This window comes from Pungitius pungitius, chromosome 13 (assembly GCF_949316345.1).
Source record: "Pungitius pungitius chromosome 13, fPunPun2.1, whole genome shotgun sequence".
Classification (NCBI taxonomy): domain Eukaryota; kingdom Metazoa; phylum Chordata; class Actinopteri; order Perciformes; family Gasterosteidae; genus Pungitius; species Pungitius pungitius.
The window spans coordinates 19,457,694-19,473,698 of NC_084912.1; the positions used below are offsets into that span (position 1 = coordinate 19,457,694).

The 16,005-nt window shown below is 42.4% G+C and overlaps 1 protein-coding gene across 2 annotated transcripts; it reads left to right on the top strand.

Annotated features, from left to right (window-relative positions):
- Positions 1-9,081: 9,081 nt before the first annotated feature.
- On the top strand, positions 9,082-13,746 carry LOC134135335 (uncharacterized protein DDB_G0271670-like). 2 transcript variants are annotated; one of them, XM_062566735.1, is made up of 3 exons: positions 9,082-10,059; positions 11,183-12,935; positions 13,286-13,744. In XM_062566735.1, exon 2 carries the CDS (start codon positions 11,183-11,185, stop codon positions 12,644-12,646), a length of 1,464 nt encoding a protein of 487 aa, XP_062422719.1. In that variant the 5' UTR covers positions 9,082-10,059; the 3' UTR covers positions 12,647-12,935; positions 13,286-13,744. The 2 variants fall into 2 exon arrangements, with proteins under 2 accessions (XP_062422719.1, XP_062422718.1); XM_062566734.1 differs by lacking the exon at positions 9,082-10,059 and having other exon boundaries at positions 10,066-12,935; positions 13,286-13,746.
- The last annotated feature ends 2,259 nt before the right edge of the window (positions 13,747-16,005 follow it).

The following is a 16,005-nucleotide window of genomic DNA, read 5'->3' on the forward strand; positions in this document are numbered from 1 at the left end:
GTTCTCTCTAAATTCATTGCAGCAATGCAATTGTTTTTCTAACCTGCCCCTGCAGGTATTGGTATAATCCATTTTTTTTTCCTTCAAAAGTGCCATAGAGCCAGTATGTAGTACTAAAAACATGAACTAAAGCAAACTACAATTTAAAGACCTGAGCTGATTTTAAGTAAAAAAAAAAAACTCCTCCCAGAATAGTCGATCCGTCCTGTGTGTGTTTCCCCTCACGTGGTCAGACTCTTCCGTAGGAGCAGAGGCCAAATTTCACCATCGTGGCCGTTCAAAGTGTTTACCATAAAACCAGTAAAAAGATTCAAACAATACAAGGAGATTAAAAAAAAAAACGTCAACATTGATTGAAACCTAAAGGGAGACAGTTGACAGTTAATGTACAGTGTAGGTGAAGAGTACCAAACTTCCCAAATGGTTAATCAAAGGCAACTCTGCACACCTGCAGCTTTCTGGGACTTTGTTTTTGATATGTGGAGCAGAACAAATGATTGCTGCATCTTTACTCTGGGAACAGAGAGCAGTCCCAGAGACCTGAGGCCGCCTGGCAGTGCATACTCTATCTGCAGATCAGAAAGATACTGGGGCCCTGAAATATTCAGTGCTTTATTAATATACAAATCCATGATCTATTCTTTAGGTGATAGTAGGCGCATTCTGGAAGTGTCCTGATGTGGCTGTTCAGGTTGAGGTCTGAATCCATAATGAGACTCCGATATCTTCCTTGGTTTGTGAAACCAAAACAAAGAAGTTGAGAAATAAAGTTATGTGTAATAATGTAAAATTACACAGGGAAAAAGTATTGAACACGCTTACTGATATTTATTCAATACTTTGTACAAAAGCCTTTGTTGGTAATGACAGCTTCAAGACGCCACCTGTCTGGAAAAACTAAATCTGCTCTGGTGTGATTTTGGCCCATTCTTCCACACAAACAGTCTTCAAATCTTGAAGGTTCCGTGGGCCTCTTCTATGAATCTTGATATTCAGTTCTTTCCATAGATTTTTAATCTTTGAAACCAGTTGAGTTTCCTTGGCTGTGTGTTTGGGATCATTGTCTTGCTGAAATGTCCCCCCTCGTTTCATCTTCATCATCCTGGTAGATGGCAGCAGATTTCTCTCAAGAATGTCTCTGTAAATTTGCCCATTCATCCTTCGTTCAATTATGTGAAGTTTGCCGGTACCATTTGCTGTTTGGCATCCAAACAGTTCAATTTTGCTCTCATCTGACCACACTACATTATCCCAGTATTTCACTGGCTTTTCCAAATGTTGTAACGTGTGGGTTCAGGGGAGGGGTTCCTGGAAGGACGAAGACCACGGCAAGGTTTGGCGTGAGTCAGTTGTATTGCACTTAGTCGTAAAAAAAGTGCAGTACCCAGCTGGTCCAGGACCCGGGGCATTGGGTAGGCATCGAATCGTGACACGTCGTTCACCCTGTGATAGTCCACACAGAACCGTACAGACCCATCTTTCTTAGCCACCAGAACGATGGCACTACTCCAGGCACTGTTGGACTCTTCTATGACCCCCCATCTCCAACATAGCAGTCAATTCCTCACGAACCACTTTGATTTTGTGTTGGGGCATTCTGTTGGGTCGTGACCTTACCGTCACCCCTGGAGGAGTCTCGATGTGGTGAACTATCAGGTCAGTCCGGCCTGGCAGGGGGGGGAACACATCAGCAAACTGCTTCTGCAACTGGGCAATGTCTGTCCTCTGGCCCTCGGAGAGACGGCCCTCACACGGGAGCGGGGTGGGATTGGCCGCTTTTGGCACCTTCGACCCCAGGTCCAGAGAAACAGAGTCCGCCTCCCTCCAGGATTCCAGGAGGTTTAGGTGGTATATTTGTGTAGCACCGCCCCATAGTCGACATTCCCCACCTGGCGTGCGACCTCGAAGGGCCCTTGCCACTTGGCCAGGAGTTTAGAGTTGGAAGAAGGAAGTAATACAAGTACCTTTCCTCGCGGTGTGAATTGTCGCAGCCTGGCTCCTCTGTCGTGCAGCCGTTGTTGCTATCAATGTCAATCTATAGATGTATATATCCTACTGATTAGTATTTGATATATTATACTGAACTTCCTGTGAAGTTTACAATAAGATTGTCAAAGTGTTATTGTATACTGTTTTCATTTTGGAATAGATAAGAAATCTTTAACTGTTTGATTGAATCCAAAACACTTAATGTGTCAACCTAGGATTTTGCCTAAAGTCTGGGCTGAGCCTCGGTCCGGATCAAGAGCCTTCACTGGTTAAATCTGCCCAAAAAGTGTCTTGCCCAAGGACACACTGTCATGCTCTGGAGGTGCTGGGGATCGTGCTGCCAACCGTGGAAGACTGAGCCACGGCCGCTCGGATGGGAGCTGAATGACTTTTGCATTTGAACTAAAAGGTTCACTTGTGAACAAACAAAAGTCACACTGTGCTACTCGCCAGAACGACCTGTGCCTTGCGCTCGTATAATAATCCACCCATTGTTTACTCACTGGCAGCCTCCTCATGCCAGCCACTTCTGATTCAATCCAATAGTGTCAATCATTGGTTTTGGGTCATGTTACGCCTCCACCCCGGCTCGGAAGAGGAGGTGGGGCGTAACTGCCCAAGACCACGCCTGTTGGATGCCAGAACCCGTTCACTATGCACTTCAATAGAAAATACACGCTGCTACAAAAGTACAGAACCGATGGCTTTATTTTTCCACAAAACAATAATGAAAAGAAATAACCAGTACATACCATATAAACACACACAAATAGGTAGACAGGGGATAGGAGGGCTAACAGGTAGCAAGGCCTGTGGAGTAGGGCGGTGCCAGCGGTCTGTCAAAGCAAAGAAACAAAACAAAAAGACCCTGAGCTTCCCTATTCCTCTAATCCTACCTACCACAATCTAACCTATCACACCACTTACCTAACTGCTACAAAAACTGGGTGACAGCCACTGGCTTCTAACCTAGTGTGTCTAACAGGTTTTTCCTACGTGTGTATGTAGACCCCAGGGTATCTTACCTAGCCCTAGTGTTGTTACCTCCGACTCTCCTGCTTCGAAGCTTGTGTCGAAATATGAACCAGTGCAAGGTGAAGCAAATGTATCGGTGCTTGGTTCGTTCGCAGCTGATCACGTGATCAGTGACGTCTGAAGCTTCGTTCCGACGCACAGTCACGTGACCGCTTCGATTTGATTCAAATGGGTGCGAAACTATGGGGCGCCGTTTGTAAAATGCTTTACATATTTTATGTATTTACATGATTTTGACTCCAAATGTTTGAAAAAGCGACATGTGAATATTGTCCTGCTTTTTTTATACATATGATGATGCTAAATGTATGAAAATGGTGCAGGATTTTAGAACGTGCTACATTTTAAAAACGGCGCCCCATACGAAACAGGTATCGGGCTTGGCTGTCTGATAGTCAAAGTCAGTGTTGTTGAGAGTAGCAAAGAGCAAATTTACAATGGAACCTTTTGGCAAAGAGAGGTCGCTCCGAGATGTGGGAGCACTTTGATTTCCTCTAACAAGGTTAGCAATAAGAAGGCCAAGTCTGTCCTTTGTATTGTGTGATTATTAATCAGTTATGGATGTTTATTATATCTCAATAAAAATCAATAATTTCATGCCCCATACCATGTGTCCACAAGCACCTCAATGTCCAGTCATAACAAACCTGTACAATCACTGCCCCACTGACCCTTCCTCTGTAAATCACTTCCCACATTACAGATAAGTCCCTATGACTGCCATGAAGTGCACATGCAGTAGGAAGCACTTGCTGGTATTTTAAATTATATTGCTTACATATAACTATACTATATATATATATATCTTCTATTAATTCTACTGCTAGTATGATCACAAACATACATGCACAAAGGTGCAGAAAGACACAAATAAGTGTTTGTTCCACTTCTTCCCAATGTACAAAGAATTGAAAAACACAAACAAGGACACAATTCAAACCTGAATAACAATAGTTGTATTCATATAGGAATCCATGTATTTATTAATGATTTATTGGTTCAACCTTTCATAATCATGTTCAACCCACAGAGACTGGGCCAAAATATACTGGTAGTGTATTTGAAACATGCACTACACGTATCCAACAGCAGAGGTCATCATAGAGTTTGCGATGCATTGAATGAATGAACCTTTTTCCGATACAATTGGCTGGAAAGCTTCACTGGTTCAGAAAGCTTCACTTTGCCATCACTACCTAGCCCTGCTCCACAGCGCTCTTGGGGGTAGGTACATAAGACACAGTGTTAACAAACAACATAAACGACATAAGTTTCAATGTTAGTTTCAATGTTAATCTCAATGTTTCTCTCAATGTTTCTCTATCCCAACAACCCTTCCTCCAAGCTCTCACAACCAAACATTTGTAGAGGAGAGCCGCGCTGGATTGGCTGGAAAATCACCTGGCCACGCCCGCATCATCAGCAGCAACTCACCACACCTGTGAAGAACAGATTGACAAAGGAGGACACGGGGGGGAGGAGAAAACACAACCAGCAGCCGGACGTAACAGGTCACATTTGCATTTGCATTGGAATTCATGTGTAGAAGAGCAGGTATCCTGCTCCTTATTGCTCGATCAAACTTCATCAGCCCAATTGTGAAACGTGACCCTGTTCATCTGAGGAACACCTCTGAGTCATCAGGAGTTTTTATGTTTTTATGTAGTGGCTCAGCTTAAGCCGGGAGCTGCTTCACCCTTGGAAGTAGAAATGACGGACTAGGAAAACTTGCATGACTCAGTAACACTGCAGGAGAGAGCCCTCTCTTTCCATTTGTACATTTGACACTTTATGAACAGGTGTATGCGACAATCCCACTTCCACACTGGCTATGCATGTGAACGGATAAAAGGTGAAGGCCCTTAAAGCGTGATCTCACAAACCTGTGATCATGTGTGCTAGGAGGATGGCATGAGTATCAGCATGCTGCTGGGCTTTAAAGAAAGTACGTCCAATACAATAGGATCGTGTCAAACTAAGAGCAAGTTGAAGGAGCATTTTATATTCATATAGAATGACGAAGAAGTACCGTATTTTCGCGATTATAAGGCGCACCTTCAATGAATCGCCTATTTTAAAACTATTTTCATATATGGGGCGCACCGGATTATAAGGCGCATAGAATAGAAGATACTGCAGTAAAACGTTTGACTGGGGCTGCGTTATGCATCCACTAAATCGGGCTGTGCTAACGTTATTAAGCGTTCTGAAAACTCTTCACTCCCATGGTAACGTTGTTCAAACGTTAATGTGGATATTAACAATATCTCTGAACCTCCAACTTTCGTTCTTGATTAATGAAAACATTCTTGGCAAATGCTTTCGTCCATCCGCAGCATGCAGTCCTGAAAAAACACAGACGCACCCGACGTCACTCTGATTTGTGTCATTGCAGGCGCATCGAGGAGAAAACCCATAGGGTGTCTGGGTGGTAAATGTTTATACTTCTCATCCAACCACAATCTAATTCACTCAATCCGGATGCCGCAATTTTTTATGTGTGTTTTTGAACGATGACCAGCCGTAAGACAAGCCAAAATGAATATGAGTAATAAGGCGGTTTTTAAAATGTAAGGAGTAGAAGTAAAAAGTTGTCTGAGAAATAAATACTCCAGTAAAATATTCAATTCATTTTATTTCAAAATCACAAATTACAAATTTGCCTCAGAGGGCTTTACAGTCTGTACACATGCAACATCCTCTGTCCTGAAACCCTCACATCGGCACAGGAAAAACTCCCCAAAATATGAAAAAAACCCTTCAATGGGGAAAAAAGGGAAGAAACCTTAGGGAGAACGTCAGAGGAGGGATCCCTCTCCCGGGATGGACAGACTGCAATGGATGTCATGTGTACAGAATCAACAATGTAAAAGATGTACAATACATTCAATTCCTACAACAGAAATGATACAAGTAATTGCAAGTAGCAGAACAGGTGTACGGCAGGACCACTGCAGGGACAACCACCATCAGGTCGAACCAACATCCTCAGAGGCTTCTGTGGGGAGGGAGAGCAGAAAGATGTTGGTTTATGATGACAGTAATATGAATCATATTTAAAGTAATGATGATGATGGCAGCAGCAGGTGTCAGCAGAGCCATGAGCCAGGAGTCAGAACCGGGGTCCGCACGAAACTATGATCCACGGAGACCTGCTAGGCGAGAAAGCACAAAAAACTCCCGGAAAGAAGCCTAATTAGTGATGTACATAAATAAAACATGGATGATTGTGGGAGGAGAGAGTGAGAGTGAGTGTGAGAGGGGCTCGGTGTGTCCTAAGAAGTCCCCCGGCAGTCTAAGCCTAGAGCAGCTTAACTAAGGGCTGGTCCAGGCTAACCTGAGCCAGCCCTAACTATAAGCAATATCAAAGAGGAACGTTTTAAGCTTTATCTTTAAATGAAATATAGATAAATAAATATCGATATCCAAAATTTCTACTTAAGTAAGATAAAGTATTTGTACTTTGTTACTTGACACCTCTGATTGTAATGATATCTTATAATAATAATATTAAAAGTAAAAAAAAAAATTTAGGCCCCTCATTTTACAGAAGTCCCCGGTGTTAAAAGCGCCATTTGTTGAACAGTTGTAAAGAAAGCTATACTGCATTAAAGACAACGTTAGACTGTGTACTTTTCTCAGGCCCTGTGCCAAACCTGACCACTGATGAATGATTATCTCCATGGCATCATTCTGCCACTCTGTCAAGGTCGTCTCTAGTGAATTATGGTGCATTCATCCCCTAAATAATTAACTCTGGGGAAAAATCTGGTTTTATAAGAAACCTCGCTGTTTGTGTAACAAAAAAGGGAAATCAAATGTGAACCCTAGCATGTCAGATCTCAATTATCTAAAGGTGTTCTACTGAATGAAAGATCAGACAAGGTCTCATCTACAGTATAAAACTTAGGGTTCACACTAAATGCTAGCATATGTTCAATACACATACCCCAAAACATTCAGGTTATTAAACTTCCCAATCCTAATCTTGCCCTAAAGCCTGAACCCGGATTTAACTGACGTCACCTGGCAAATGGTTGAGTGTGAGAGTGTGAGGAATTTAAATTATTACATTACATGTCATTTAGCTGAGGCTTTTATCCAAAGCAACTCACAATAAGCACATTTCAACCATAATGATAAAAACTCAGAAAAACAAGAATAAAGAAAGTGAAATGTCATCATATAAGCCGATTTTCAACTTGTTATCCCTCCTGTTGTCCTTGGGTCAAATGTACCCGCCACTGTGTTAAAAACCAAAAAAAATCCCCTAAACGATATTTTTTTAACTCTTCTGACTTTTCCTAGATTGGCCCCAACAGTAGAAAAAGTGAAATGTTGTTTTATTCACATTTCCGTGTAAGCTGTACAAAAAAAGGTACAAAGGTGGTCTTCGGGTCAAAATGACCCATAGACAAATAGAGTTGAAATCAAGGTCACAAAGTTATTTACACACCACAGAATGTTAAAATGTTTTAGTTGTGTCTCAGTAGCAGAATTAAAAAAGACAAATCAGGTGGTCTTCTCGCAGACTGCAGAGCTCTTTTTCTGTGGATTTCCAGAGGTTCTAAAAGTGCTGCTGTTGACAAGACTCTGAGTGTGTGTTATAATGTTGAAGAGGCTCTTGAGCTGATTTTTTCAGATGTCCAGCAAGACAACTCTGATTCAGAAGAGGAAGTGGAGGATGTATCAGAAGAAGAAGATGGGGAGGAATACAACCCAGAGCATGATGAATCATCTTCAAAAGAAGAAGAAAACCCTAAAGCTGAAAGAGAGACTTTCCTTTCAATAAATGGCAAAATAACATGGTCCTCAGCAGCATATGACCAACACGGCAGGCATGCAGAACAAAATGTCATAAAGATGACCCCAGGACCCACAAGGTATGCCGTTTCTCATGTCAATGACATTCTACCGGTTTATCACACCAGAAATAGAAAAAATAATCCTGGAGATGACAAATCTGGAGGGTTTTCGCAAAAATACAGAAGCCTGAGCAGCAGTTGTGAAAGCTATTCAGAGTGCAGGAGCTCCTGATCAACCTGAGGATCCAGCTACCACAGCCACTTCCCCAGCTAGGGCAAGTAAGAGGAAGCGATGTCAGTTCTGCCCTCAAAAGAAGGACTGTAAAACACATACTTTTTCTTACACTGCAGGTGTAAGAAATATATCTGCAAAGGCTGTGCACTTGCTTACTGCCCTACATGTGCTAATTAGTTGAATGGGTTTTGTTATTTTTCATATTTTTGTATTGTACATTGTCTTAAATTGTTCACGAGAAAAAAAAATAAGAAACTGAGTCATTGGGATGAATAAAAATTCATTCAAAACTCCTTTTTGCATTTATTTTTCTTTTCTTAAGCTATACAAATAAAGTGAAGAAGGAAAACTCAGGTAGTCACACATTTTGTTGTGAATGACAAGTTGTTTCTTCAAGCAAGATTCAATTTGGTGTTTAAAATACAATTGCTGTTTATATGGGGGGTTTAGTGAAGACGGGTCATTTTGACCTGGAGGACACAGGGTGTATACAGAAAATGAGGACAACAGGATGGTATAGACCAGTGGTTCTCAATTTGTCTGGCTCCGGGACCCACCTTTACCCCTTAACGACAAGCCGTGACCCAATTCGATCGGTCAACGGGGGGGGGCTTCCGCGTTCTAATTGCCGCGCGGACGGACGAGCCGGAAAAAAAACTCTGCTGCATTACAAAAAGTCCCTTCAAAATAAAATCACAGGATGACATTTTTTTATTTTTTTTATTTTCCCATGCAAAGGCCCGCGACCCACCAGTTGAGAAACACTGCCCTAGGCAATACTAAGATTTGCGCCCTCCCACCTATGGCCACTTTGAACCACTTCCATTCCATGTTATCATTCTGCTATACATTATTAGGTACACTATGTTGTTTGTATTATACTGTACATTTATATTTGATAAATGTACTACAAGCAAATATAATGGTCTCAGAATATTTTAATTTTTAGTAACTTTGGCCAGACAGGGTTGGCCAGTCAGCAGGATCAATCGGTTCTTCCCTGACGGACTCATAAAAAACAGTTACTATCGGGTAAAAAAAACTAATCTGAAGAGAATGCCTCGACATTAATGATTTGAGGCCTTTGTCATTTGGACAAGTAACGTTATGTTACATCAGCGTTTCACTTGTCTATGAACAAAAGTTTCCCTTTGACAACGCAGATGAGTTGTAATATTGTGCAAATAATATAGGTAACAATTAAGGTGTAAAATTCTATTGTTGGGGCCAGCTAACGTTAGCTAACGTCACTTATGAAAAACGCTAGCTAAGGTTAGCTAACGTACTAATGGCGGGGCGCCATGTTTATTTATATTAATTCATGGTTTTATTTCACCTGGGTTTTATTTCGTTAATCAAAGTTGTTGGAAGAAAGATGCGTTATGCTAGAGGGCGCTACCCACGAACTTGGCGCCCTAGGCGGTCGCCTATAGGAAGAGCCGGCCCTGCTTGTACATATATTGAACATTTTCCCACTTGGTCCTTAATGCAATTTATTTAATGATATTTATGGTCTGCTGCAGTGTTAATAACTATTTAAGCTGTGTTCACAACATAGCATGATAAACAACTAAAATGTTGGCCAGAACGAAAAGAACGTGGATAATACCGGAATAAATAAAAATCGATATATATTTAATAAAAACGAGAGCACGTACAAATACGCACGCGCGCCCTAAATTGCCATGGCAACCGAACGATGACCCGACCGAGGGTATTTAAGGTCAGCGGACTTTCTGAACGTTCGTTTTGCACTTTGACTTGAACACAAACTTTAAACCTCTTGTGAAAGCAAACTGCTGTGAACGAAATCTTTGAGTTTTTGACTGCTGGACGGAATCTACTGGATACGAATATTGTTGGAGAAGTGAACGACTACATAACATCTTTTGTGGAGCACAGACGAGGCTGAAACAGGCCCTCAGGAGCGGCGGAGCATCGAGGACGACCACCTGCTGAAGGAAGTTGGCTGTGATTGGAACCTTCGGTGTTCAAGTAAGACAACGTTTTGATCCTCTTACATCCTTAGAAGGGTCCCCAGGTTATACATGACTCAGACACATTGAGTTTAAAGGTGAAAGAAATAAGATTTGATGGACATAGACACTCAGTCGAGGATTTCTCCGTATAAAATGATTATTGGAGGGGCGGGATGTGTTACATCTCGCGGGACATCTCTGGGGTGTGTCAACAATTAGTGTAGATGTTTTAAAACACTGTTATTTTGGTTTGAGGGTAACAAATCGTCGAAGATTAACATTGGAATTTGTGAAAAAAGATGGCGCTGAGAACGCCATGGAACGCTGAAATAAATGTTTTTATTTGGAAACCACCGGGTCCATAGAGACGGTTTAGGTGTGACGTCACAACGTGAAGGTGTAGTCACGGTGGTTGAAACTTACTTATGAATGTATTATTACATGCTCCATACACTATTTCTCTTGATATTTAACATCAAAACTCTGCTCGTGGTTGATGCATTTCATAAGAGTGACAAGAGCGATTTGTTAAGTAACCGAATAGGACTGCATGTGCGCGTGCTGCACCTCCCCCTCGCGCTGCGATGTACAACTCATAGAATAAAGAGGTGATAAATTGAAGAAGGACTGGTATCAGGAAAACGCCCGATGCCAGTTCTATATTTTACACTATATTTCACACTAGTCTGAATGTTAGATGTACTCTGTGTAGACTGTAATAAAGCTTCCTGACTGATTCTTAATGTACACACATGTAAATACATGCACATATTCATATTTAGAATAAACAACTGATAGACTCTATCTTCTTTCATATTTACACCGCCAAATCTTTCATTTTCTCATGAATTATGAAAAGAAAATGGTGTTGCAATATCAGACCAGGTCAGGGGTCAATTTAATAATATGACTGTCTGTTTGATTCGGTTTGATACCAGCAGCATGTGTAAGCCCTCCTTCAGTTTTCAACACTGAACCAAATGCAAACAGTTTTATTATCCTGCGTTTTCTTTTGTTAGTGTATTATTTATTGCATGACATCTACTTTGAATCCACTTTTAATGCAATATGTGATGTGAGAAATGACCACAATGTGCATCGGTGATCTGAGGGTTGTGTTGCTGTTTATTTACCCTCAGATGGCCCGACGGTGCAGCTACACCAGCGTCCAGATCCCGGACCCTAACCGGCCCGGGATCCTGCGGACCATCCTCAGGATCAGAGGACCGGCCTCCCTGATCGGCACCTCACCTGGGCCGTCTCCTCCCTCCTCTGGTACCTTCTCCTTTCCCTCTTCTTCAAGCTCCTCCTCTAATTCTTCTGGCTCCTCTTCTAGTTCTTCTAGTTCCTCCTCTAATTCTTCTGGCTCCTCTTCTCGTTCTTCTAGCTCCTCTTCTAATTCTTCTGGCTCCTCTTCTAGTTCTTCTAGTTCCTCCTCTAATTATTCTTGCTCCTCTTCTAGTTCTTCTAGTTCCTCCTCTAATTCTTCTGGCTCCTCTTCTAGTTCTCCTAGTTCCTCCTCTAATTCTTCTGGCTCCTCTTCTAGTTCTTCTAGCTCCTCTAATTCTTCTGGCTCCTCTTCTAGTTCTCCTAGCTCCTCCTCTAATTCTTCTGGCTCCTCTTCTAGTTCTTCTAGCTCCTCTAATTCTTCTGGCTCCTCTTCTAGTTCTCCTAGCTCCTCCTCTAATTCTTCTGGCTCCTCTTCTAGCTCCGCTAATTCTTCTGGCTCCTCTTCTAGTTCTTCTAGCTCCTCCTCTAATTCTTCTGGCTCCTCTTCTTGTTCTTCTAGCGCCTCCTCTAATTCTTCTGGCTCCTCTTCTAGTTCTTCTAGCTCCTCCTCTAGTTCTTCTTCTCGCTCCTCCTCTAAATCTTTCCGTAGCATCCCCTCAATTTCCACCCATGGACAAGGTAAGTCTTTAAAGGTAAGTCCCCATGAACCATTATCTAAAAGGAGCTGTGCTAGAGTGGAGTGCGTATACCAGTTAAACAGCCGGTGGTTTAAAAGAGCCACTAGTACTCCAGACATTAAACCTTTGCCTAAGCCTCCTCAGGGACCCGGGGAACCATCACAGGTAAGTCCCCCTAAGCCTCCTCAGGGACCCGGGGAAGCATCGCAGGTAAGTCCCCCTAAGCCTTGTCAGGGACCCGAGGAACCATCGCAGGTAAGTCCCCATAAGCCTCCTCAGGGACCCGGGGAAGCATCGCAGGTAAGTCCCCCTAAGCCTCCTCAGGGACCCGGGGAACCATCGCAGGTAAGTCCCCCTAAGCCTCCTCAGGGACCCGGGGAACCATCGCAGGTAAGTCCCCCTAAGCCTCCTCAGGGACCCGGGGAAGCATCGCAGGTAAGTCCCCCTAAGCCTCGTCAGGGACCCGGGGAACCATCGCAGGTAAGTCCTGGTGAGTATCGGCCGTTATGGGACCAGCCTGAGCCAGATTGGGTGGTAGATATGAGGGTTTATCTAGAGTGGAGAGACCAGTTTGACAGCTGGTGGTGCAATAGACGCACTGATGCTCCAGGTAATATTAGGAACTATAATCCAAATAAGAATGTTTATTCGTTTGAAAAGAATTTATGTGAGTTTGAAATTACTTACATGGAGTAAAATGATTTACATGTTTACATTCATTTTTAAGTTTCATCATGCTGTATTTTTTGTATTAAGTTGTATTTATTTGTATGTTTTTATTTGATAGTATTTCAGTAATAATACACTTTCAATCCTGGAAGACAGCTCCAGAAACCTGCTCAACCTCCAGCTTGGTCCAGATCCAGGCCCGACACTTCCATCCTTCAGTCTTCAAGAAGTCTGCAGTCTTCCTGATTTGCCATCTCTGGTCCGTGCCGTTGACCTGAAACTCACCTCCACTTGGCTTAACATCTACAATCTTCCGGTAAGCTGCAGGTGCCTCCTCCATCTGTATTTTACTTGCGGACGGCTTCAGTCCTAAAGTCCACTTCTAGGTTCTGGCAGTGAACTGCAGGAGCCTCCTCTGCCTGCATTTCACTGGCAGACACCTATAGGCCAAACCACCTACCCTTAGTCTCTGGCAGTAGACTGCAGGTGCCCCCTCCACCTCGAGTGTGTGGTGGGCAGCTGCAGTTTAGACCTCTACATACAGCCTCTTTTAGCAACTAAAATCCTCCATCCGTCAGCCCTCCAAAGCCACCTCCATCCCTGGCCTGCACCTATCATCCTGGAAGTCAGCTTCTGAAACCTTCTCAACCCTTCTTCTTGTTCCAGCTCCTGGCCTGAGCCTTCACCCGACACCTCCATCCTTCAGTCTTCAAGCAGTCTGCAGTCTTCCTGGAACGCCATCTCTGGTCCGTGCCGTGGACCTGAAAGCCACCGCCAAGAGATCGTCCCTTCTACGACCGTCGGTCAACCTGCTGGACTTCGCCTCACCACACTTCGGGCCCCCTGACACGCCCGTATCTCTCGTGGGTCAAGGATTCTGTGAAGGGCCCACTCCTGGAACCAGAAAGTCGTGGACTACTGGTGTTTTTCCGTTTTGTGGTTTTTGTTATCTGACTCAACAAAATAAACCTTTTTGTTTTACCCCAACTGATCTGGTCTGCGTCTGGGTCCTGTCCGAGGTAACCGTGACAGTTATGTTCCAGGAAGCTGTGGTGAATGAGCTCAAATGAGGTTTTTATTAAGTAGAGCCTTAATGTCTGCACTGGTGCCTTTGGACCAGATAATATGTCCACCCAGTCACACAGGTTGTTGATGGTCAAGAAGCTACAGCTGTGTATTACTGTTCTACCTCTTCCTCGAAAGGCCTATACAGATTAATTCTGGGTTTGTTGTCATACTGTCATTGAATGTTTAGTTTGTTATATCTATAAGATGCTAAATACATGTTAATGATTATACATATAAGTATATTCAAAAGTCGGAATTTATTCTTTCTACTGACGGATGTATAGCTAGAATTATCTTGGATTGGGAATCATTTCTTATTTTCTTAGATTCTTTCAATTAAACTGTTGGTAAACAAAACCACATCTCCTTTCTATGGATAAAATCTGGGTTAAAAGTATAATAGATATCAACAAGCTGTTTTTAAATAAAATAGTTTAGACTTTTTTAAACATTTAAAAGTTTAAATAGTGTCTCTAGCTGAAAGATTGGCGAAGCTGAAAAAGTGGAAAGTTGAAGAAGTTTAGAGAGGATTTGAAAATGTAATCCATTGGAAACCATGTTAAAAAGGTTAATGATTTTAATTTATATAAATTCAATTATAAGAGCTATAAAGCTGAAAACTCACCCCTCTCCTGAATGAGCTGAACATTTTAATATTTGAACTGTTTAAATAGCTGAAAGTGTGAAGGAGTTGAAATGGGGCGTGGAAATATAATAATAACTAGAAAATGCATTTCCTACTGAAAATGCGTTGCAATGCAGAAAGTTGAAATTACTTTCAAAAAGTTGCTTAAAAAAAATACCCATAACGTAGAGGTCCAATGTTATTATTCACACTGCTCCCTCAGTATTATGTCCACTTGCAGTTCACGGTTTTACCCGTTCAGTTAAAAAAAGGAGCCACGATCCGCTGGCCACGTTGCTGTTCGTGGACAAGGTGGACTCAGGTGTGGCATGATTATACTCAGGGTTCGAAATGAGGGGGGTCTGGGGGGGTCCCGGACCCCCCATAAGCCATTGGGGACCCCCCATAAGAATTTATTTTTAGATTTTGGGGGGTCCCCGAAAAATATTTTTAACATTAAAAATGATTGTGTAATTATAGGTCTTTAGTGACGTTTTATATTTATAACAAAAAATTACTTTATTTCCTAGCGCGATTGAGCAGCAATCAGGGCAGCTAATAGCGTCACAGGTTGTTGTCGCGGTCCTCCGGAGTAAACAGTACAGTCTGTGGCACAGACACGTAGGTCATTGAACGAAGCAAAAACGAAGCCTCAAAGAGTGAAATCTAAAGAACCCTAATGAAAGTCCCTGTGCTTCGACTATGTTTATATCTCCATAATAATTGCTTATTATAGTAAAATATTTGGAGTTGGTGTTCCTATATCAAAAGTTGCATTAACTTAGATGATTAGAAGAGTGCGTTTGTCAACGTTTCTTGCTGTACGTGTATAAGCCAAACAAACTGCCAGCTAACAGAAGACATGTAGCAGTTAGCTAGACTAGTTATTCAAAGCTAGCAAACCAACATAATTGTCCAGTCAGTGATTACGAAAGATAGCGAGGACTTAATTCAAGTCTGTGAGTTTTGAATGGGAAAATGTCATCCACGTGAATCGTGTAGATCCGAAGAGGTTGGGGGGGGGGGGGGTCCGAGACCCGGTGCTAATACGGTACAGGTGTCTTAACGGCCGTTATCTACCAGACCGAATAGTAACTCTGATTTCGGTGCCTTATGCACCATTAGATGCCACTTAAATGCCTCCCGCTTCTCCCTTCCGCTTCTCCCGAAAACGGACGTTAGAGGGAAGTGAAACAGCGCCGCACGGGACGCTAGTAAACACTACACTAGACAGCAGGTAACGTTAGCCTACCGTTAGCTAGCAGCTGAAGTATATACATATATATTAAATATGTCAATGGAGCAACCACGGTTAAAATACTGACAGCTAAACGGTGTAAAGTGTGTCTGTGTTTCACTGAACAGTCTGTAGCTGCCGTTGTCTGAAAAACAAACAGATGTTGCGTTCACGTGAAATTCGCCTCGCCAGCCTTGTGCTGCATTCGAAGGTGTTGTAAAATACCCTTTTCCCATTGTTTTTGTCATTTAACAGTAATTTACTGGTGAAATAAGTTTTTGTTATAAGTTATTGTTATTACATTATTAATAATTCATTTAATGTTGAGCTCACTATCGTTTCCTTTTTTTTTACTAACTAAAAAAGAAGAAGCAGGGGTGCCCTGTAGGTCTTCTCTCCAACCCCAGTTAACACTAACCTGATGAAGTTGTTAACAAATAAATAAAATATGTGCCT

Coding starts and splice junctions, on each gene's coding strand:
- LOC134135335 (XM_062566734.1), top strand. CDS start 11,126: ATGACCACAATGTGCATCGGTGATCTGAGGGTTGTGTTGCTGTTTATT.